We start from the raw sequence: 24,079 nt of genomic DNA on the forward strand, positions 1-24,079 counted from the left end.
GAGCAGGTAATTCCATGCGTGGGGCCTCCCAGGGACTTTGTAAGGAGCCCTCGGTTCCGCCCACACTGCAGGGCAGAGCCAGTGAGGATGATTAAGCCTTTGCCTACAGCAGGGCCACCCAACACGCTCCCCAGAAACGCGAGCCCAGTTCAAGCTCCTTGGGTGAACTGGACCATTCAGAGCTGGTTCCAGAGATCGAGATCGCTGAGGGTCTTCACTTGTGAGCTGCCCAGGAGTCTCCGTGGTCCCGCCACCCTGGGTGCAGAGCACTTCCTTCTGCCCTCAGGGCCTCGAAGCCCTGAGGGTGCTGCTCTCCCCTGTGATCTTGTGTGCCAGGCTTCTGGGCCCGGAAGCTTCTGTTCCAAAGAACAGACAGACCACGGAGCAAAGAGCAGGTGCCTCGGGCGAGAGTTGCGCACCTGGCCTGAACATTTTAAAAAACTTTTTTTCTTAACGTCGTCGTGTCTGTTAGACGGAGAAAGAATTCCAGGGGGAGACTGACACCAGCCACCTTAAATGATTTTTGGAACAAGGCTTTATACATATTAATAACTTGATGAATGAGTAAATGAAGTAGTGCCAGGTCACCAAAGATGCAGTGAGTAAGATGGGGCAGTAGTATCCCAGCCTTAAGGAATCAACGAAAGTGTTCTGTGCTGCTCACAGAGCAGTAGCTACACTTCCGGCCCTTCTTTCTATGTGCCAAACTGTGCTCAATGCTTTACACTCATGACTTCATTCAGTCCTTACAGCAGTCTCATGGGGTGAGTGGTACTATCCTCATTTTACAGACGACAGAACTGGGGTTAAGTACCTCGGTCAAAGTCACATCGTTCATTAGGGTAGCCAAGGTTGAAACCTGCAAACCTGTCTTCCTAACCAGTCTGCTATAACCCAAGGCATCGCCCTGAACGGATCTTCACCCGTATCCGCATGTGCTTTCAGATGAGTCTTTGGGCTGGCAGCCAAGCAAAGCCAGCCCCGGCCGCCGGGGTGGGGGAGGGCAGTGTGGACGGGCCGGGGCCATGGCCGGTGGAGCCATCCGTGGGAGGCCCACAGCCAGGGCTGCGGACTTCCCTTGCTAGCGTCCCCAGGTCTGAAGTCCTGTAAGGCAGGCAGGGCAGCCAGACTGCAAACGTTTAAAAAAATTCTCCCCAATTCAAGTATACACATGATCCAAACATCACACAGAAATTAAAAATGTTCTTTCTGCATTCTCTTAGGAATGTGGGTGGCACATAAGCCAAAAGAAATAAAAATAGAAACATGGCAGGCCAGACCACCCTACACAGGAAAGAAAAATATTTATTTGATTAATTCTGTTCCTAAACAGCAGCCCACATCACTGCCACAGAGGGCGGCCCCCACGCGGGTGTGTGTGTGAATGTGTGCACATGTATGCACGCCCCCGCATACATGTATACACATGTATGGATAGATAAACACAAAGACCTGCCACCCACAGAGATTATTTATTCATACTCATGCAAGAATCAAACTGCTCTTCTTTTCCCAAATCCGGCAAACATTAAAAATAAGTCACATTATGTAAACACATTCAGTCTCTTGATTTTCACTTGTTCTTACGAGGGCAGAGCTGCACATTTTGGAAGCTCTCTCCTTTAACCACAGGAGATGGGATACGGACGCACGGCGGGCTGCCTCGTGGCGTATCATGAAAGCAAGAGAATGGATTGAAAACGTTTCGTCATCACTGCGTTTCTCAAGATCCACTCGGCAGACTGCTGCCAGCCCCCGATCTGCCACTCCGTGCTTTTTAACATCCTGATTTCTCTGCAGATCTACCAACCATGTCTTCCCCCATCCCATCCCATCCCATCCCATCCCTCTCGCTGGTGCAGTGTTAGTTAACACTTGACCATGACAGTGCATGGATCCAGCCTGATTTCTGCTCAAAGCGATGCTACCTATAACCCAACAAGGCACAGTATTGGCCCTCTCTGGTGGTCTGTTGCTTCTCCCTCCTCCTTTCCATCTCTGCCTGCCCACCTCCTCCACAGCCTGGCTTGGGGTCCACACAGCCATAAGGGGTCTGACTCCCTGCCTCCCATACCCTGCATCTGTCAGCACAGCTGGACTGGTTTCTGGTAGATGCTACTTAAGCCCCTTGTTTTGGGATGAGCCACGGGTAACTCAATGCACGCACGCCCTTGGAGGGATGGAACAGATTTCAACGTGGCCCAGTGCCCACCTCTCGGGTTGCCCGGTTCTTTGAGGACTGTTTGTGGGAAGGCAGGTAAGGAACTCCTCCCCCCATTTGCTTCTGTCACTTGGCCTTTTCATGGGAGGCAGGGGTGGGGAGGGAAGAACACAGGCTGGGAAAGCATTCCCAGTCTAGGTTAGGCTGCAGGCACAGACTTTCAGTTATCCTGAGAGTAGCTAAATGCGTCCAGCTCTGGATGACATTCAAAACACCCTGACGAAGCATCATTTGTCATTTCGGGTGTAACCTGAAGTTCAAGGGCATGAGTCCCAGGAGGAAGAATTTACCGCCCCTGGGGAAAACAAAGGATTCCATAGAAGAGGGTCAGCCTGGCTGAATTCACCACAGGACAGAGCTTGCCATCACTTAATAAGACCTCTACTGTGTGTCTGATGAAAACATACGGAGATTTTTCTTCCTCAGTCAGCCTGTAATTTAGGAAATTTGTAGTTTCTTAGCAATCTCATACTTTTGGTAGAAACAAAGTATTATGTTGATGGGGTAAATAGACATGAAACAAACTTAATTTTCATTTTAATAAAATAAGACCTATTGCTAGGAGTTTGACTACCACCAACTGAAACATGTTCTCAAGCTCCCAAGGAGAGAAATGTAGCCTCTCCAGAGCTTTAGGGCCTGATCACCATTTTGTGCCCCACTTTGTAACTTTCATCTCTATGGGGTGGTCATTGTGCTTCCCCTATGGAGAAACTGAAACTTGCAGAGGTTAGTGACGTGCCCAAGGTTACATGGTTAATACCTGGCAGAGCGAGAACTTAAACCAGTATCTGTCATTGGCATCTTGTCCACGGGCCTTGGAATCCTGTTTTTCCTCTACTTCAGGGACCTGGAAATTGCAGTCCTTGGCCCCAATCCAATCCACACCTGTTATGTATGGTCCATAAGCTAAGAATGGCTTTTACACTTTTAAACAGTTGAAAAAAAATCAAAAGAAGAGTAATACTTCCTGATGCAAGAACATTATATGACATTTAAATTTCAATCCTCATCAATAAAGGTGAAGTTGGAACCCAGTGACACCCTCTGTTTATGTGTTGTCCAGGGCTGCTTTCCCATGTCAATGGCGGAGCTGAGTAGATGTGGCCCACAGGCCAAAACACTCAATATCTGGATCTTTTCAGAAAAAGTTTGCTAGCATTGGTCTGTACCCCATGGGTACCTCGAGCAGTGGGACTCTATTGTTTTAAAGCCCATGTGGTTATAAACGGTCCCCCAGCTGCCTTCCCAAAATCGACCTGGTCATAAATATCTCTCCTATCCTGGGACAGCAGTGATGCTACATCAGTAAGACTATATATAAAATAGGTCACTAATAAGGACCTACCGTGTGACACAGGGAACTCTCCTCAATACTCCATAATGACCTATATGGGAAAAGAATCTAAGAAAGAGTGGATATATGTATATGCATAACTGATTCACTTTGCTGTACAGTAGAAAGTAACACAACATTGTAAATCAACTATACTCCAATAAAAATTTAAAAAAAAACAAAACGCACGTGAGATAAGAATGGAGTAAACTCTGCACGTGCCTGCCTCCCTGATAACTAAACTTCGATGGCTTTCAGCGTATGAGAGGAGGAAAAGGGCTTTTTTTCTTATTCTCAGATTCCCAATTAATGAACCATGAAAACAACATGAATTTTACATAAAGGGAATGTGCTTCATAGGAATAAAGTAATTTTTACTTGTTAGGCCTCCTTCCTCACTTGGTCTTGATATTTGATTATGAAGCTGCAATTGTAGACATTTTAGCAACAGAGGTCATGATGTGCTATTGTTCTCCCAATGTGTTTTGCTCTCAGTATAAGAGGAAGTTGCCCACTGTACTGAAAGGTGGTAGGTAGTACCACTGCTTCAGCTGAGGAGAGATGAAAGCAGATATCTTCTTCCTTTGCATACTTTTTGTTCCCCTTTCTGGCCTCTATTGCACATCCTAAAGACCTGGCTTACATGTGAAAACAAAATAAAATAAAACAAAAATGAAAAACCATACACCAGGAGCTATCTTGATACCTATCAAGATGAAGACTTCTGGAGATGGACGGTGGTGAGGGTCGCACAACAAAGTGGGTTACTTAATGCCCATGAGCTATACACTCGAAGACAGTTACGATGGTAAACTTTATATTATGTGTATTTTACCATAATTTAAAGTAAAACTAACCAAACAACAACAAAAAAGACCCCACAGATATCAGTTTTAGAAAAAAACAATTTCAAAAGCTTCAAGGAAGATTTTTATAGACAATTCCATTAAGAAAATGGAAAATAAAAAATCCCCAGGGAAGGGGTTTTGAAAGATTTGAAGCTTTTTCAGGAAAAAATGAGCATTAGTGTGTGTTTGTGTGCGTGATTGCACACTTATGCTTGTGTGTGTGTGCTTTCAAGAAAACATTCATGTCAAAAGCTGCTCAACATCATTAGTTATTAGAGAAATGCAAAGCAAAACTACAGTGAGGTACCACTTCACACCAGTCAGAATGGCCATCAACAAGAAATCTATAAACAATAAATGCTGGAGAGGCTGTGGAGAAAAGGGAACCCTCCTACACTGTTGGTAGGAAGATAAATTGGTACAGCCACTATGGAAAACAGTATGACGGTTCCTCAAAAAACTAAAAATAGAGTTGCCATATCCAGCAACCCAACTCTTGGGCATATATGTGGAGAAAACTATAATTTGAAAGGATACATGCACCCCAGTGTTAATAGCAGTACTACTTACAATAGCCACGATGTGGAAGCAACCTAAGTGTTCATCAACAGATCACTGAATAGAGAAGATGTGGTATACACACACACACACACACACACACACACACACACACACACACACACACACACAATGGAATACTACTCAGCCATAAAAAAAAGAATGAAATAATGCCATTTGCAGCAACATGGATGGACCTAGAGATTGTCATACTAAGTGAAGTAAGCCGGACAGAGAAAAACAAATACCATATGATATCACTTATATGTGGGATCTAAAATATGCCACAAATGAACTTATTTACAAAACAGAAACAGACACACAGATATAGAAAACAAACTTATGGTTACCCAAGGGCAAGGCGGGGAGGGGTATAAATTAGGAGTTTGGGATTAGCAGATACAAATCACTATATATAAAATAGATAAACAACAAGGTCCTACTGTATAGCACAGGGAACTATATTTAATATCCTGCAATAAACCATAATGGAAAAGAATATATCAATATATATAATATACATATATTATATATATATATATAACTGAATCACTTTGCTGTACACCAGGAGCTAACACAACATTGAAAATCAACTATACTTCAATAAAAAATAAACTAAAAAAAAGAAAACATTTATGTCCAATTAATTATATTCCCTCTGTTATTGCTATCAATATTGGAAATCAAAATATTTTCAAGAGTCCTTCTATATAGAATAATCTCAATCTATTAATGCAAAATACCAAGCACCCTTGCACCAGAGACAGAAATCAGAATAAGGAGTAACTATGTCTGGGAACCTCTTAGAGCTCTAACATCTTTCACCAGTGACACCAAAGGAAAGAAACCACACCCAGTGAACACCTATTAAGATTCTCCTGTTGTGTATGTACAAAGGCTGTTGTACCCGCCAGGGAGAGAGTGAGCTCCAGAAAAACAGCAAACCACAACAGAAACCTTATCCTAAAAATGGAATTGAGATCTGAGTAGGAGTGCCAACCTTAATAAAAAAGTCTTCCTCTTCAATCATTAGGTCGTAAAACTAAAACCAGCCTATGTTAGATGTGGGCAAACTTCGTATTTGACTCCTGTGCATTTGCCAATGTTTTTCAAAGATTAATAAGATAAAATCCTTCTGTGTGTGCTGTTAGTACTGTGGGACTTTCTGCCAGTTCCCCGAGCTGAGGCGGTGTATGGTGGAGTTTCTGAAGGCTCTACTGTTTGGAGTAAGCACATACAATAACAATAGCTGCTTACGGCCCGGGCGTGGCAGCGACAGAGTCAATGAGCTAAATGCCAACTGGAGATGACACTGGTCACGTCAAGTGAAGCCAGTGACAAAGGGACAGATGTGCTCTGTGTCCTTGGTGCCTGCTGCAGTGCAGTTGCTGCAAACCAGCCATGGTGATGGAGCTCGGAGCAGCATGGTGTCACGCTGACACCAACTCAGTCAAATGCCCACTGTCTCATCTGCTTCAGACAAACCCTGTACATCCCCCAGCGCGCGCGCACACACACACACACACACACACACACACACACGCACTGATGATTCACTTCCTATGGTTGGAAGTGCTGGGCTTTCAAGATAAGGGAAAACTCTAAAAATAACTCTGTAAGCGCAGATACGCCGATGTGTGGCCAGGTTGTAATGGGCCAGACCCCTCCTGCCCGCTGCACAATCTATATAAGGCAGGAAGGCAAAAAGATGGCGCCTAGGCAAATGGCACTCCCAAAAAGAGCTTGTTAGGTCTGTAGATATAAAATTAAATAAAATAGGGGCTTCCCTGGTGGCGCAGTGGTTGAGGGTCCGCCTGCCGATGCAGGGGACATGGGTTCGTGCCCCGGTCCAGGGGGATCCCACACGCCGCGGAGCGGCTGGGCCCGTGAGCCATGGCCGCTGAGCCTGTGCGTCCGGAGCCTGTTGCTCCGCAACGGGAGAGGCCACACAGTGAGAGGCCCGCGTACCGCCCAATAAATAAATAAATAAAATAAAATACAAGAACTGTTTGAATCAGTTGCCACCGTTTAAAATCCTGGTGAGAGACTTCCCTCGTGGCGCAGTGGTTAAGAATCCGCCTGCCAATGCAGGGGACACGGGTTCGAGCCCTGGTCCGGGAAGATCCCACATGCCATGGAGCAACTAAGCCCACGTGCCGAAACTACTGAGCTTGCGTTCTAGAGCCCACGAACCACAACTACTGAGCTCGTGAGCCACAACTACTGAAGCCCAGATGCTTAGAGCCCGTGCTCCGCAACAAGAGAAGCCACCTCAATGAGAAGCCTGCACGCCTCAATGAAGAGTAGCCCCCGCTCGCCGCAACTAGAGAAAGCCCATGTGCAGCAACAAGACCCAACACAGCCATAAATAAATAAATAAATAAATAAAATCCTGGCGAGTTCACTAGGTTCTTTTGATTTGGAAACACTGGCTTTTTACCCTCCACATACCCCGTACTCTCCAGGGAAACCATTAGCTGGCGTTGCATGGTGGCTCCTCCCACAACTTGCTTTTTCTCACTACCTGCTTGTTAACTCATCTTTGCTACCTGCCTGGCCTCTGAAGGCTTTGGGTTTGGGTCATCTAGAGATATTAAACTTCCTGAGGCAAGGGTGGTGTCTTTTGAGCTGCGCCAACACTCAGCACCAGCTCTTCATGCACTGTCATCTCATTTGAGTCATTCAGCAAAGCACGTTCCTGGGCTCAGAGAGTTGAGGTAACGTGACATTGGTCTCACAGCTGGATGCTGTTGAAAGATGGACAGAAGCTTGGGAATCATCCCGCTGCTGCAGATCATCAGAACCCATTTGAGTTAGTGAGACCTCCTTAAGCAAAAATCCACCTCGAATGGATTTCCTCAGCAGAGGCTGTGTCTGGGATTGGAAGTCAGACTGCGTATGTTCAACCCCTGCCTCCCCAGACCCGTGTGACATTGGACAAGTTGCTTCACCTCCTTGCCTGACGTTCCTTCTCTCTTGAGTGGAGATAAAAACAGTATTTATCTCATAGGACTGTGTGCAGATTAAATGAGGTAATATATAAACATATCTCCTACAGCACCTGGGTCATAGCTTTACCCAAAATATTTCCCTATTATTACACCTTCAGAAGCTGAACATACCAAATTTTAAAAGTATATAGTTATTACAGACCATTACAGCATTCTTCTATGCTGGAATACTTTCATAAGACATAGACATAAATCACTATCATAAATCTGTTTTAAAATAATTATACTATTAGAAATAAATGAAGTAAAGGGAAGGGCAGTGACAATCTATGTCATTCTGGATCCACAATGTGTCAGAACTGGAAGGAAAGCTAAGCCTTCCCTAATCCAGTGGATTAACAACTTTTTTTAGCAGCAGAAACCATTTCTTCAAATGCAGTCTTACACCGAAGCCATTAATGAGAGCAGTGTGGCAGCTGTGAGACCAAGACTGACCTGTGACTGTATCCCCAGCACCTAGCCATGTGCCTGGAGCACAGGACCCTAGGAGCACTAAGGCTTGTGTGATGGGGGCTGTAACACGGGTGAGGTGCCAGGCTGAAGAGGTGAAGTCTGGAGGGATAGGCTTCTAGGGTATGGTATGATTGCTGCCAGTGCGGGGTGACAAAAATGCCATTATGGTCTCGACAGGGTACTGGGTGTGGGGTTGATTCTGGGGGGAGGAATGGGGTGGGGATAAGTAAGCCTGACTTAGGTAAACAAAAGTAGTAGGGCTAGATGCCATCTAAAAAACCCAAGATGAAGGAGCCACTTTTCAGCCAAGGCATCTTGTTGAACTCTAATTCTGCCCAGAAATCTGGGAACAGATAATGTTAGTTTCAAAGTGTGATGCCTGGACCACTTGCATCAGAACTACCTGGAAGCTTATTAAAAAAAATGCAAATTCATGACCCCCAAGAAGAATTACTCAATCAGAATTTCCAGTAGTAGAATCCATGCATTTACATCCTCCACGAGCTTCCCAGATGTTCTTGTGCAAAAAAAAAAATGTTTTGAGAAGCACCATACTCCATCTCACTGGGGCTCAGCCACGGTGTCACCGAGAGCCAGCGGGAGAGCTCTACTCTGCTTGGGCCCCACCCTTGGAGATTCTGATGTAATAGGTCTGAGGTGGGGCCTGAGAATTGAGGTGCTTTCTGAAATCCACCTTCCCCCCACCCTGCCCCAGGGTTGTAGGGCAGAGTGGTTTATAATCATTCACAACTGATTGCCAGAGGGGAGGGAGAGCCTCCTGTCTCCCTGACATGAATCACTTCCGTTATTACAACCAACTGAAAATTGCCGATATTCTAATTGGCCCTTAGAGATAAGTTGCTACTTTTCCCTTCTGTTTGTCTCTTTAACCACTCAGGCAGCAGGAAGACAAAAGTTTTCAGCAAAGACCTGTCAAAACATTGCTCTCACAGATACTGAAGTTGCTTTTAAAATGTGTTGCGGATGCATTTACCAAGCATACTTTAAAGTTTATCAAGGTATATTTGGTTTTTAATAAAATGCTTTATTTAAATGCACAGTTTGATGAGTTTTGATGGATATATGCTTCCAGGTACCACCTCAATTAAGATACGTAATATTTCTACCACCTCCAAGAAAATTCCCTCTTTACTCCTTTGCGGTCAATCTCCCAACCCCACCCTTGGCCCAGGCAACCAATGATCTGCTTTCTAACACTGGATTAGTTTAGACTGTTCTAGAATCTGATATAAATGGCATCAAACAGTATGTATGTACTTTATGCCGGGTTTCTTTTGCTCAGCACAATGTTTTTAAGATTCATCCATAGCATGAATTATTAGTGAATTATATTGTTCATTGTTTCTTCTCTGTTTCAAAAATAAGTGCATAGGGCTTCTGGGTACTACTTCCGGAGAAAGAGCAGGTTTCCAGAACAAATTGAAAGGGAAGTGAGAAAGGAAAGACCATGGGCTTCCCTGGTGGCGCAGTGGTTAAGTATCCACCTGCCAATGCAAGGGACACGGGTTCGACCCCTGGTCCGGGAAGATCCCACATGCCGCGGAGCAACTAAGCCCGTGCGCCACAACTACTGAGCCTGTGCTCTAAAGCCTGCAAGCCACAACTACCGAGCCCGCATGCCACAACTACTGAAGCCTGTGCGCCTAGAGCCCGTGCTCCGCAACAAGAGAAGCCACCACAATGAGAAGCCCGCGCACCGCAACGAAGAGTAGCCCCCGCTCGCCGCAACTAGAGGAAGCCTGTGCGCAGCAACGAAGACCCAATGCAGCCAAAGATAAATGAAAGTAAAGACCATTGGCTAGATTGCCTTCTTCAAGGAGCTTGGCCGGGAAGGCGAGGAGGAAGTGACCACACTGAAGCAAGGGGAGTTTTCACCTGGGCAGGTGATGTCTGGAGGAAGGAGCATGGGGGGAGGTGGCAGTCCTGAGCTGCAGGATGTGGGAAATGAGAGAAGAAAGGGAAATAAACTCAAGGGTCAAAGACAAACATCACCAGTTTAAAAAAATGTTGGTCTCTGTGGTGGTTTAAAAATATGTCCATTTAAAAAAAAAATTTTATTGGAATATAGTTGCTTTACACTGTTGTGTTAGTTTCTGCTGCACAGAAAAGTGAATCAGCTATATGTATATATATTCCCTGTTTTTTAGATTTCCTACCCATTTAGGTCACCACAGAGCACTGAGTAGAGTTCCCTGTGCTATACAGTAGGTTCTCATTGGTTATCTATTTTATACATTGTAGTATGCCCACAAATTCTTTTCTTTTTTAAATAAATAAATAAATTTATTGGCTGCGTTGGGTCTTCATTGCTGCACGCAAGCTCTCTCTAGTTGTGGTGAGCAGGGGCTACTCTTTGTTGTGGTGTGCGGGCTTCTCATTGCGGTGGCTTCTTGTGTTGCAGAGCATGCGCTCTAGGTATGCAGGCTCAGTAGTTGTGGCTTGCAGGCTCTAGAGTGCAGGCTCAGTAGTTGTGGCTTGCAGGCTCTAGAGTGCAGGCTCAGTAGTTGTGGCGCACAGGCTTAGTTGCTCCGTGGCATGTGGTATCTTCCCGGACCAGGCCTGGAACCCGTGTTCCTTGCATTGGCAGGCAGATTCTTAACCACTGCGTCACCAGGGAAGTCCCATAAATTCTTAGATATTCCTCTTTTCAAGAGAGAGAAACCTTAATTTTCTTCCCCTTTCAGGGTGGGCTGGACTTAGTGACTCACTTCTGATGAATGGCAAGTGGTGGAAGGGTGGTTTGTCACTTTTGACACTAAGCCTTAGAGATACTGTAGCTTCCATCGTGGTTGCCTTCTTTGGGGTCAGGGAGCTCTGGGAGCAACTGGCAGGGACCTAACGTGGTGAATAGTGAAGGGACATCATCTCTGAGGGAGAGGAGGCTTGCAGGATGAGCAGGACTTAGGAGATGTGGAGGCCGAGAGACTGGCATGTACTTATAGCCTGGAGGTGAAGGGACATGGCTCTTTCAGGGAACTCTAGGAAGCTCCCTTTTGAAGTCATCCACGTCTCTCTCTTCATCCAGATCTACCTGTATGCATTTATTCTAAATTACTGGTCCAGTTACACCCAGATTCACAACACAGTAGGAATCTACTAGCACTAACCTCATGAAACTCATACTGATTAGTACCGTGTTCTAGTTTGACATTATGGCCTAACTGGCCTTGTTGGTGGCTTGGATAGCTAACCTTTATGCACAAAATTATCTCATGGTAAGAGGTGTCCTGAAGACCACACAGTGACTACAGAAGTCCTTAGGATAAGGACTGCTTATAACCTTATCCTCATGCTCTTATTGTGGTAAGACTGGTGAGTGGTGAGAGAAGATATATTGTTATATTTCAGTAAGTAAAACCTTCCTGAATTCAAATCCCAAGCTAATACTCATTTGACAAAGAATCTACTCTTGTCTGCCGGGAAATTTGAACTAGTCTAGACCACACATAGCAGACAAAATTTGGCAGGCTTATTTATATATGGGCATCAAGCCATACTGACTCTTCACACGTTTATTCAAATGCTCAAGAAGATAAATTAATTCCTGCTGTGACTGGCATTCTGCAGCAATTTCCAAAAATGCAGACACAGTAAAGTGTAATTACGATTTGTAATTGATTTGTAATTTACGAGCATTCCTGAGGCGCTGAGCAGCCCCTGAGATGGAGATTCTGACATGAGACCTAGGGAGAAACATTGAGCATACAGCTTCGAGTTTTATCTGTTTTTCATCTGTAAACTGGGAGAGAAGTGGTCTAGCAAAGAGAAGCAGACCATAATCAACGCTTAAAGAGCTAAATGGCAATGCCTCATTGAGGCAGCAGGGGGACAATTCTGAACACATCTGGTAGCCATTGGTGGGACAGGGTATTAACAGAGTATTGTAGGAGGTAACACTTGAGGCTGGAACCTCTTAGTCAGTGGTGTCCGACAGAACATTCCATGATGATGGAGAGGCTCACTATCCAATACAATACCCACTAGACATACGTGGCTTTCGAGCACTTGAAAAGTGACTAGTAAGATTAAGAAACTAATTTTAGTTTTTATTTAATTTTAATTAATTTAAATGTAAATAGCCACAGGTGACCAGTGACTACTGTATTGGACAGTGCAGCTGTAATGAATGTGGTTTCATGGATTCTTTAAAACCAGGAGCTTCTTGAAGAATGGAGATGTATCTTACACTGGCGCTCAGCACATGTCTGACATATAGTAGGTTTTCAATAAATGCTTATTAACAGACCCTCAGTAGCTAGAAGAGGGCTGCCTTTATAATACGGAATGTAGATTGTTTAAGACTGTTTAGTTAGTATTTCCCAAAGGGTATTTCAAAGCCTTAGACCCACAAAATGCTCTGGAAAGAAAGAACTCCCTGATCAAATATATCTGTATGTTCTATATCTTGCTTGGGGGATTAGGATGCATGACAGGGTACTAAAGAAATTGGAGGGCTTCCCCGGTGGCGCAGTAGTTGAGAGTCCGCCTGCCAATGCAGACGACACGGGTTCGTGCCCCGGTCCGGGAGGATCCCACATGCTGCGGAGCGGCTGGGCCCGTGAGCCATGGCCGCTGAGCCTGCGCGTCCGGAGCCTGTGCTCCGCAACGGGAGAGACCACAACAGTGAGAGGCCCGCGTACCGCAAAAAAAAAAAAAAAAAAAAAAAAAAAAGAAACTGGAATAGCTTTATTAACTCACCGTTTCCCCTAGTCATTTGACCATGAAACCCCGTTTTCACGTAATACCTTTGACATCCCCTAGAACTAGTAGATTCCGGGAAAAATACTTTGGAGGTTGCTGAAATAATGACAGGGTAAGAGGAAGACTTCCAGTGAATTCCTTGAAAAGTAGGGACCCGGATTTCTAGCACATGGTCAGCAGATAATCAATATTTATTGAATGGTCTAGAAATGTCTCACTTCCAACCAAAATCAGAAGCAGTCTACAAACCATTCCCACTCAGCAAAAGTAAAGAAAGAAGGCAGAGTGTGGCTGGCAAATCTAGGTGTTCTCAGGCGGCCATATTGGGTACCTGCTGAACTAGAAGAGAATCTGACATGTATGAATTAGGGGTATGTAATAGCAAATTGGAACAGAAATAATAAGAGTTATTGAAATATACTAATATTTTAAGATCCTGTACTTTAAAAATTTAAACCAAGCAGCTAAACACTGAGAATTTGCTGTGATTTAGAATATCAACCCCCATAGAAAGGAATGACCAACCCAGAGATACAGGTGGTGTAAACGAGGATGAAGCATGGGTCCCTGGGGTAGGAGAAGAGAATGGTCCTCTCTGAGAAGAACAATGATAAAACAAGAACCTGACTGAGACCAGGACAGAAACATTTTTCTTAGTCACTTCTGGTCTTTAGTTTTGCTAGTGCCTTAGTAAGAAGGGATTGGAATTAACTCTAGACCCACACCATAGTTTCAGCCAAAAATTATTTGTAGTTATTGTACATACACTTACACTTAAGTTTAATAAATTATATATAGGGCTTCCCTGGTGGCACAGTGGTTAAGAATTTGCCTGCCAATGCAGGGGACACGGGTTCAAGTCCTGGTCCGGAAGATCCCACATGCCGCGGAGCAACTAAGCCCGTGTGCCACAACTACTGACCCTGAGCTCTACAGCCTGTGAGCCACAACTACTGAGCCCACATGCCGCAACTACTGAAGCCTGCGTGCCTAGAGCCCGCGCTCCGCAACAAGAGAAGCCACCACAATGAGAATCTCGCGCACTGCAACGAAGAGTAGCCCCTGCTCGCTGCAACTAGAGAAAGCCTGCACGCGGCAACGAAGACCCAACGCAGCCAAAAATAAATAAATAATTATTAAAAAAAAAAAAACCCACTGTATATAGACCATTCTATGGTATGGTTAATCTCTTTTCAATAAATGCTTCCTATTCTCTTTTGAAACTTGAAGTTAGAAAAAACCAAGAATCTCTTCAGATCTAGTTAGGTAAAGGAATCTAGATGGGAGAAACTCCAACCAAAACCATCAGTCAAGATCATGGTACCCTCTGCAGTGAGGTGCCCAGACAAAGCCTGTCCCTGCAGGGCTGGATGCGTTCCATGTGAGTGATCCACAGACTTCGTCATGTGCTTTAGATCTGCCCACTTAAAACAGAGGCTTCAAAATGAAAAAAGTGTACCTATTATAAAGATAACATCACCTCAGTGTTTACAAAGATGCTGAACTCCCCACTCCAGAAGCGATCACCCCACATCCAGGGAAAGCTTAATTGTGTAGCCCATGTGATTGTACACATCTGCCTCCAACTACATTCACAAAAGGGATGCACCAACACTAGCCTGTTCCGCTGACCATCTCTGTCACCTGCAGACCACCTTGCTCCTCTGAGCATTTCTGTCACCTGTGGACCACCTTGTTCCTTTAAGCATCTCTGTCACCACAGCTCTGAGAAGGGGGAGGAGAGGGCACGGCCAGAGATAGGAAAGAGCTCACTCAAAACCCTTGGTCCTGGGCACACAGGCCACTTGTCATGTTTAGCGTTGGTCTTTGTTGGTAAGGCCTTTTAAAGCATGAGGTTTGATTTTTCTGATTATTATAAAAGTGATGCATGTTTGTTACAGAAAACTTGAAAAGTCCAAGTAGACACATATACAAAAGTATCACCCAAGAGAGTACTCTTGACTCTTTTTGCCATATTTCCTTTCTCTTTGATTAGATGATTCTAGTAGACATACTAATAGACAGACATATGATTAGAGTGATTTTCCAATACGGTTTTGAATCTTGTTTTTATTACTTAATATTATGTGTTGTGATTTTCCCATGGGCATCGTATTCAACTCTAATTGATTATATTTTAGGCCCTGAAATAAAGCAGACCACATCTCACCCCTGACCCAGTTAAAAAACAAAATAACACCAAAAACCAAAACCCTAAAACCAACCATCTCCCATCGTACAAACCAGAAGCAAAAGCTCACTGGACATCAGCAAAAGATGAATAAGTAGAACTCACAAAGACATGTAGCTGACTTCGCTCCATTCCCGCTAACACAGCACAATGCAGTTCATTGAAAATAATCCCACATTCCTTTGCTATTTTTCAAACTGACACTTTAAAATATGTCTGCCAAAGCTCCTAAAATGGTCTCTGGCAGGCTCTCCCATTCAGCTCTGGGCGTTTCAGTTGCCCTGAACAATCACCCCCAGCTGATGCCATGCTGGAGACAGACAGACACACACACACACACACACACACACACACACACCACCTCATTTGACAAAGTCCCACGAATGCAAACTCAAGTCCAGCGACCCTCTGTGCCAGGTATACCCACTCTGCTGGCGTGGTGGGCTTTAATTCATGAAACCTCACTAAGCAAAAAGGAAAGTCACCTTGGACCAAAGACAATAAGGCTGTTGACATACCGTGTCAAAGATCATAGTCTCAGTAAGTCAAGCCGGGGGGCACTCTTGATATGATCTCGTTCGTATATGGAAGACTGAGGTCCAGAGATATTAAATGCCTTGCTCAGCATCAGACAACGAATGTGGTAACATAATAGTGGAAGCATCCTTGTAAAGGCCAAACTGCCAGGCTTCAGACTCACAGGCTGAAGCTCTTTCTTCTTCAATGCCTGGGTCCATGTTGGAACCATCTGGCTGAAAGTGAAAGAACCCGCCTGACAAGAAGCAGGCCAGAGGCCTTTGCACAGATGGTGTTTCAAAAGAAAAGATCCTTTCAAAAGCCCCATAATGGCTCTTCATTGCTGGCTATTTGGGGGAGCAGCTCTGGCTCATGTGACAGGCTCTGCTTCTTTTCACCGTCCTGACCTGATCTGGCCAATCCTGGCTACTGCACTCACCCAAGCAGCTCCAAGGGAAGCGTGGGCACGACCTGGCCACCTCATACGGGAACGCAAGGTCATCATATGCCTGGGCTTAGATGGGCTGTGCTGGGTCTTTATGAGACAAGGCTTTCCAAGTCTTTGGTCTGCAAACTGTTGTTCTTCCATCCGGCCCTGAAGTACCCATTTTTGAAGCAGTGGTTTTGGTGCTGAAGCCTAAGATCATTTGGTGCGTGAACCTCAGTCATTAGCCAGCAGGCACTGCCTACAAACTGGGGGGTGGGGGGGGTGGGGGAAGCTTGGGCGTGATAACATGGCAGTAACGAGAATAACGGGGGAGGTTGAGAAACTGCCCACCACACCTGTTTGAAGTAAAGGTAATAAGTGTGGGGAACAGAGGAAACAATTTCCGTGAAGAATGTAAGGGAACACCTGGAACTCAAGAAATGGAGCTATCGTTTATTTCCACAGCCACATGGTAAAAACTCAGTGATGGGGTGTCATACAGGGAAGTGGGAGGGCTGAGGAGTGAAGATGAATGAGGCTGAGTTACTTTTCTTTCCGTGAAGCCCTCCCGTATGAGGAGTCTCACTTCCTTCCCATCTCCCTCTCCAAGGCTTCTTTCTTCCTTACCCCATGCAGCAGTGGGGAGTGTACGGCTGGGGCCAGGGTGGAGGCACGGAGGGAAAACTCAAAATCCAGAAACACATCACAGAGCTGAACAGTGTTGTCCCCGCTTTGTTCCACAGATCACAATCTCCATAAGATGTCAATGAGTGATGACAAAAGAAAAAAGATTTCAGCAGCTAAATGGGGGGCAGGGGGCGCTACACAAAACCGAACCAGTTTCTTCACTGGATGACTTCGCAAGGCCTTTGATCTACGATTGTCCGTCGTGAGTCTTCAGGGGTGGAGATGATGTAGCATTTTGAAAACTCATTTGATCGGGAAAAGAAAAACTTGTTTTCACTGATTATGACTCGGGACTGACATCTTGAGGAATACTCTTGGCCAGTGCTAGTCCTTAGATCTTTCTTCTTTGCTTTACTTTCCCACCTCACTGAGCTGACCCCACCCCCCATCCTAGAGAATAAGAAGGGATGATGTGCTAACAATAGTAATTTTCAAATTTGAGAGTAATTGTCATCTAGAGTCGTGCCCCTCAGAGAGTGGTCTGGGAACCAGCAACATTGACATCACCTGGGAGCAAAATGAATTGCACTGCAGTCAGGGGTACCGGATCGGAATCTGCAGTTTGGTGAGATGCCAAGGTGATTCATTTGCACACTGAAGTTTGCGATGCAGACCGAGGGTGCTTGGTACTGGGCACTAACCTCAGTAATTCTGACTTGGGGTATCCAGGGTGAGGCCCGGGTACGCACATTTTAAAATACCACTTCCAGGACATTCTGATGCAGCTTGGTGTGTGGACCCCTAATGAGAAACACTGACTTAATTAAAAAGCTCCTATGGCCCAAGTGCCCTGCTATAGGGTAACCGAACAGCCCTGTGCTAACATTTGGTTTCATGGCAGCACCTCTACAAGCTAGGTGATGGTATAATCACTTTCATTGTTAGAAATAAGGAAATGGATCCCTGGAGAGAGAGGGTGAAACTGCTGGACCAAGGTCACCCAGGGGTCAGCAGGTGCCTTAGGGTGAACAAGGACTCTCCTGTCTTTCCTCCCCTGCCTCGCCAGGCTCTCTCTCGTCTTCCTCCTCCCTCATCTGCTCTTTATTTGCCAGCTTCTGTGTCGCTAACAGCCCTCTGAATCTGCTTTTGTTTTTAGTGAAAGGCTAACAAAATACTACTGCTCTCTGTGCTTGCTAATGATAATCCTGATTAGCTCCATTCTGTCAGCTGACTCCCAGGCTGCCCAGGGCCAACAGCAGCCTGCTTATTCAATCAGGGCCTGGCCCATTTGCCAATTATCATTTGGGCTCGTTTTCTCCAACTGTGAACTTGCTCGAGTTCAAGTCATCTTCAGCTGTTGCATTTACATGAAAAATAGATCATTTGTCACGTCTGTGTCTGTCAATGCTCCAGCCTCCCCCTCACTGTTGGAGACCAAATGAAATCATGTATTTCTCTGGGTTCCCAGGCTGCTGCTGACCAGCAGGTCCCAACAGGAGCCGTGAGGCAAACCCTGTGGACAGATGGACGTGCTGGCCTTCCTCACTGGGCTGCCAGGGTGACCTCTTCCCAGCTTCTGAATTCCAAGCTGTATTTCCCCCTCAGAGGCCTGATAGGATGACCAACTGTCCCCGTTTGCCAGGGACAGAGTTTTCCCAAGACGTGGGATTCTTTTGTGCTAAGTCTGGGAGGCTTGGTCACTGTACACCTGGTCCACCAGGACACAGTGTGAGAGCATTCAACATCCTCCTAGGTGATATAGTTGGAATCTGGATAGGAACTGAGGGAGCTGGGGTCCCAGCTTCCTCTGTCAGGCCTGAGGCTGAGGATGCACCCCTTTACTGCTCTGCACCTTATTTTGCTTTTAATCTCTACTGCTAATCCGATAGCATGAAGCTTTATTTCCAACTGTGGATAAGTGGAGGTCTGCAGGCATGTTCTGAGATGAGCACGGCACCAAAGAAGGAACGACTAGTGTGTAATCCCTCTGAATGGGGATCATCCTCAAAGTCCTCTTCCGGATTCAAAAACACACTAAGCATTTATTAGGTGCTTGGCAACACAGGCAATACAAGCATATGTCCCGTTTACTCCCAGCCCTCAAAGAGTTGACAATCCTGTGGGAGACACTAATACAAATACAATGAACTATATCTGCTACAAGGCTACCTAGGGGATCCCCAAGATGGCAAAAGGCCATGGGAGCTGGGGAAGGGAGAATTAGGGTACCTCTGCTTACTATATGACAGCCACTGTACATTCGTTATCTCCTTTAACAGCCAACATTTCTTTTTTTTTTTGTTTTTTTGTTTTTTTGTTTTGTTTTTTTTTTGTTTGTTTGTTTGTTTGTTTTTTGTGGTACGTGGGCCTCTCACTGCTGTGGCCTCTCCCGTTGCGGAGCACAGGCTCTGGACGCACAGGCTCAGCGGCCATGGCTCACGGGCCCAGCTGCTCCGCAGCATGTGGGATCTTCCCGGACCGGGTCATGAACCCGTGTCCCCTGCATCGGCAGGCGGACTCTCAACCACTGCGCCACCAGGGAAGCCCTAGCCAACATTTCTTAAGCACCTACCGTGTGACTAACCCGTTTAGTTTTTACAATTCTATTATTATACCTATTCTACAAATGAGGCTTTGAAAAACCGTGCTCGAAATTGCGAGTTAGTGAATGAAGGGTCCAGGGTTTGAACCCAGAGTCTGAGCCTTGTGGTAAGCACTGTCTGAGACTGAATCTCCTACCCCTGTGGGGTGCTGTACCCTCAACACAACCAGTGCGTTGGGCACTCAGCCAACATCAGACAAAAGTAACAGGGCCGGCTGAGGAGCATGGCTGTGCGTGGCGGGAACATGGCGGAGAGAAACATGAGGTGGGGCTTCTGCATCCTACACTGTGAAATCCCGAGGCATGACATCGGGAATGTCCCACTGGAGGTGTGGTGACTCTGGAGCTGCTGAGGAAACTGGCCTGACAAGTGCTGCCCTTCTGACTCCTAGCTGCATTAGATTCTAAAGAAGGTACTAGAACATGAAGCCAAATGCCTGACTTTCATCATCCTTCAAGGACCAAAGATGAGTGACAGTCATTCTTTTATATTTTTTTAGACTGCATTTGTCAATTCTCAAAAGCTTATCCTTCTTATACAATTAGAACATCTGAGCAACTTGCCTTGCATATATAGGGTACTTGATATATGCAAATCAAATACATATGTATTGATTAACAGGACTGATTTTAATACTACAGCATTGCAATAGTAGACTTGGAAGTTAGGTATTCCAGCACTTTCAATATTGAAAGTGCCTGTTTCAGTAGTAACAATCCACAACTGCAATATTCTTAGTGGACATCGAACTGTGCTAAGATAATGACTGTCTTCGGAAACATTCTCAATATCTTTCTCGGTTACTTTATAGGTTTTGATTTGTGTAAAATGAATACATAATTTCAGATAGTTAAGCATTAAAAGCACTTGTGATTAATATGCGCAAGCATTGAAATTAATCTCCCTGTAATTAAAATGAACAAAACATAAAGGTAGGCTGTTTCAAGCAAAATTTAAAGAACTATAAGCTTCTGGGAAAAAAAATTGATATCCCTTCTTGCTCACACCTACTGTTAATAATTCCTGGTTAATCCAATCATAGTTTGTTCCCCACCCCCCAAAATAGGCTCTTATCTCTTGATAGAATAAATGGGTTGTTCCAGCCCTTTCTGTGACTCAGACTTCAAGTCAGTTCCCGGCACTGCCAGGTGTTAGAATCCCTGGGGCCCTTCTTCAGTTGTGGAGAATACAGTTGACCCTTGAACAACGTGGGGGTAAGGGGCCCCGACCCTCCATGCCATTGACAATCCGAGTATAATTTATAGTTGGGCCCTCCATGACTGAGTTTCCCCCGTATCTATGGGTCTGCATCCACAGATTCAACCAACCTTGGACGCAGTATATAGCGTATAAGTGGACCTGTGCAGTTCAAACCCATGTTGTTCAAGGGTCCGCTGTAACTGAGAGTGCTCTGATGGCAAAGGAAGGCTTTATCTACTTGTTAACTTACACTCGGCTTTGTCCTACAATGGCCTTCATGCTTCCGTACGTAGAGAAGAAATTAACATTCAGCCCTCTCCATCAGATGTTTCTGCTCCTTTAACTCAGAGAAACCCAAACTTGAGTGCTGAGGAGAGCCTCTTCCTTCCAGTGGACCTTTAGGGAAGGTGTTCCCCCTCCACCTGAACATGTCAACTGAAAGCAACTGAACCAAACTCCCCAGAAGGAGACCCATGTTCTCCCGGAGATCAGAGTGCTTGCTCCACCCTCTTCATTCACCTGCCCCTATCCACTCTGTCCTTAACATTTTCTGAAATTAGCTTTATCAACTCCTTTCAGGCCTTTAACTCCCTTTTGCTGTTGGCACAACCTTTTCTGTTTGCCCACAACAGCCTTTATACAAGACAAATGAGCAAAACGTCACCATGATTATGTTCTAGTTTCTTTCCACACTACTCGTCCAACTGAATTCAGAGACAACTTAGTTCTTGCCAAGAGCTTTCTAGAAAGTGGTTGTGAAAGAAAATGAAGAAAATAAATGCTTTAGCCAATGATATATCTCACTTGAACCCAGCGAGTCTTGCTTTGTTCTACAACTCTTGAGTGACACACAGAAAAAATGTTTTTTTTTTTTTGCCGTGTATTCTCAAAGCGTAATTATAGATTTCAAGTTGAGAAACTCTAAAGGTGATATATAAAATTCCCCAACATCTTCTTTTCCAGATACAGGCATTCTACTGCATTAAACATGTCTTTTGGTTTTTGCGTTTTGATTCCTGAATATCTGGGGCCTTGCTGAAAAGGGAGGGATTGCCCCTTCCAGGGCTAACCAATTTCTAGAGATAGTAGACAACTCATCCTTGAGCTGTTTACTCACCAATCAACACAAACCAACCAATCCAGAGCCCACTTTCCCAACCACCTCCGCTATGGCCTCTTAGGGCTAAAATCCCTTTGGCCTGACCACCACAGCACCAGGTGAACAGCTAGGGGCAGCCCCCCTGCCCCAGAACCTGCTGAAATTACTCGAACTAGTCCATGTTTAGCCTTCTTACCCTGCCTCGCCCATTCCTTCCCAGGGAAACCACAAGAAAGGCTCCTGCCCGTGTTGTCCCTGACCAGTCTGCGTCCTTCCCCATGTGGTCCTCATACCGTGGTATACCCCCTTCTCTTGGGATCTGTGAGTAAAACAAACTATCTTTTCAATGGCAGTCATGTCTTTTTTTCTTTTTTTTAATTAGTTTTTATTGAGTAGAGCTGCTTTGGCAGTCATCTCTTGATCTGTTGGCCTCACCGTACATAAACAATTTAGAAAACCTATATTTTAAAAACATGTACACCAAGAGAAAGGAAGACAGCCTAGCAAAAGCCCGGTCTGGCCCCTGTGCTCAGGTCATTGTTCAAATGGAGTTGGATGAAATTTAGTTGCCCTGTCAGTTATATTTAGCAAAACTGCCACTTTTAACTGTTTCAGGAAAAAAGCATGATTTTACGATAAAGCACTGATTATACTGGATAAGACGGTACTAGATAGAGTTGCTAGGGATAGCTGTGATGAGGGTACCATAGTACGATATATGTCACAAATGATGTAGGGTTTTTAGGGCCCCTTGACTTCCAAAGCACAGTTTGAGTCCTACTGTAAAGATAGTCTATAAAGAAAATGAAAGGACTCCCCACTCATTTAAACAATAATAGTAAAGTTTTTTTAACCAAGTGTTCTAGATTCTCATATATTCCATTAAAACTGCATTGCAGGAGATTCAGTATGAAAAGCAAAGTCCCCATGATACTGTATTCTTATCTTGGGCTCACCTCTTTCTATATCTCTGGAGTAAAAACTACTCAAAAATACTTTAACTTGACTTTGTGTATCTAGCAGGTGCCTCCCAGTAGGTGCTGAATATTTACTCACTGACTGAAGAAACGTTTCTTACCTTCTTTGGAAAACAGTGTAAGAGATGACATAGAGCTCAAAGATGCCCATTTAAGGGGTTAAGTGAATAGGTGACTGGTTTTGGAGCTGAGAATTAAAGCTACTTCCTCTGGCCCAAACCATGACAACCCCAGGGAGAAATGTAAGACCTCTGTTTGATGGCCGCACACATCTTGGCATCTCCTGCCCTTCAGCTGACCTCTAACTCCTGTCCAATTCTGCACTCCTCTGGTTAGGAGCTGGCCATCAGTTTGCACAGGCGAGGCAGTGTTCTGTGACAAGTGGCTGAGCTCCTGGGGTGACCTGGGTGCCGCCACTGCACAGTGACACTTACCAAGGGCTCCAGCTCCTTGCGGTCTATGAGGTTCATCTCAGTGACGAAGTAATAGAAGTGTTTGTAGCAAGTGTTGACGTGGGCCTCCGCGCCCATCACAATGACCCGGTCGAAGTGGTGGATGTAGACGTGGACGAAGACCCGGAAGAGGCGACACAGGATCTTCTTGCAGATCTGCAGGAAGTTCTTTGGGAAGGGAACACCTAGAGAAAGGGAAAAAGGGAACAAAACCATGATGGGGAAGCTCTGGCAGGCCCCGAGCACACGTGTGAGGCTGGAGAAGAGTCCTGGACCCGGGCTTCTGGGCCAGCCTGCAGATGTCTGGCTCTGTGTGGGCAGCTGCATTGGACACTGTCTGAAAAAGTAGCTAAAATGGTGTTAAATTCAAACACCAACAACCACGAAAAGACCAAAAAAATGAACAAAGAGGGCCAGGTTTGTTTCTTTGGTTATATCTTTTTTGGTGCAGATAAACGCAGAGAAATATTTATTTTTAGATAGAAACAGGCACTCTCCCTTCTTGCTTTTTTACTTTTCCCACTTTTTAGAGCCCAAGGAAGTTCCTTTTCCTCTTATCTGTAATGTAAGAAAACTGGTAGAAGGAGGGCGATGATCTAGGGAGACTGGCACTCCTTGACACAGAGTAATAGGGAGCGGTGAGGACTGCAGCAAATTAGAAAGCCGTTTCTCATCAAAGGAAGCAGCCACTGCACAACTCAGTCAGTGGTGGCCAGATGGCGACAGAGGTCCGGGGCTGCGAGATCTGGTTTTGCAAGATGATTCAGAAATCTGGGGTTCTATATGAACTAGCTGGAGTTTCTTTTTTCTTTTTTTTTTTTTTTTTTTTTGGGGGAGG

The 24,079-nt window shown here is 45.2% G+C and overlaps 1 protein-coding gene across 3 annotated transcripts in view; it reads right to left on the bottom strand.

Moving 5' to 3' along the window:
- Positions 1-24,079, bottom strand: part of MOB3B (MOB kinase activator 3B) — a 201,630-nt gene that overhangs the window by 10,629 nt on the left and 166,922 nt on the right. For 2 of the 3 annotated variants that reach the window (XM_024754671.1, XM_024754679.1), the window contains exon 3: positions 23,122-23,426. In XM_024754671.1, coding sequence (XP_024610439.1) covers positions 23,122-23,426 — 305 coding nt within the window. Of the gene's footprint in view, positions 1-23,121; positions 23,427-24,079 lie in introns of those variants that run through there. The other variant, XM_024754685.1, reaches the window with a different exon arrangement.

This window comes from Neophocaena asiaeorientalis, unplaced genomic scaffold, assembly GCF_003031525.2.
Source record: "Neophocaena asiaeorientalis asiaeorientalis breed wild unplaced genomic scaffold, Neophocaena_asiaeorientalis_V1.1 scaffold379, whole genome shotgun sequence".
Taxonomy (NCBI): domain Eukaryota; kingdom Metazoa; phylum Chordata; class Mammalia; order Artiodactyla; family Phocoenidae; genus Neophocaena; species Neophocaena asiaeorientalis.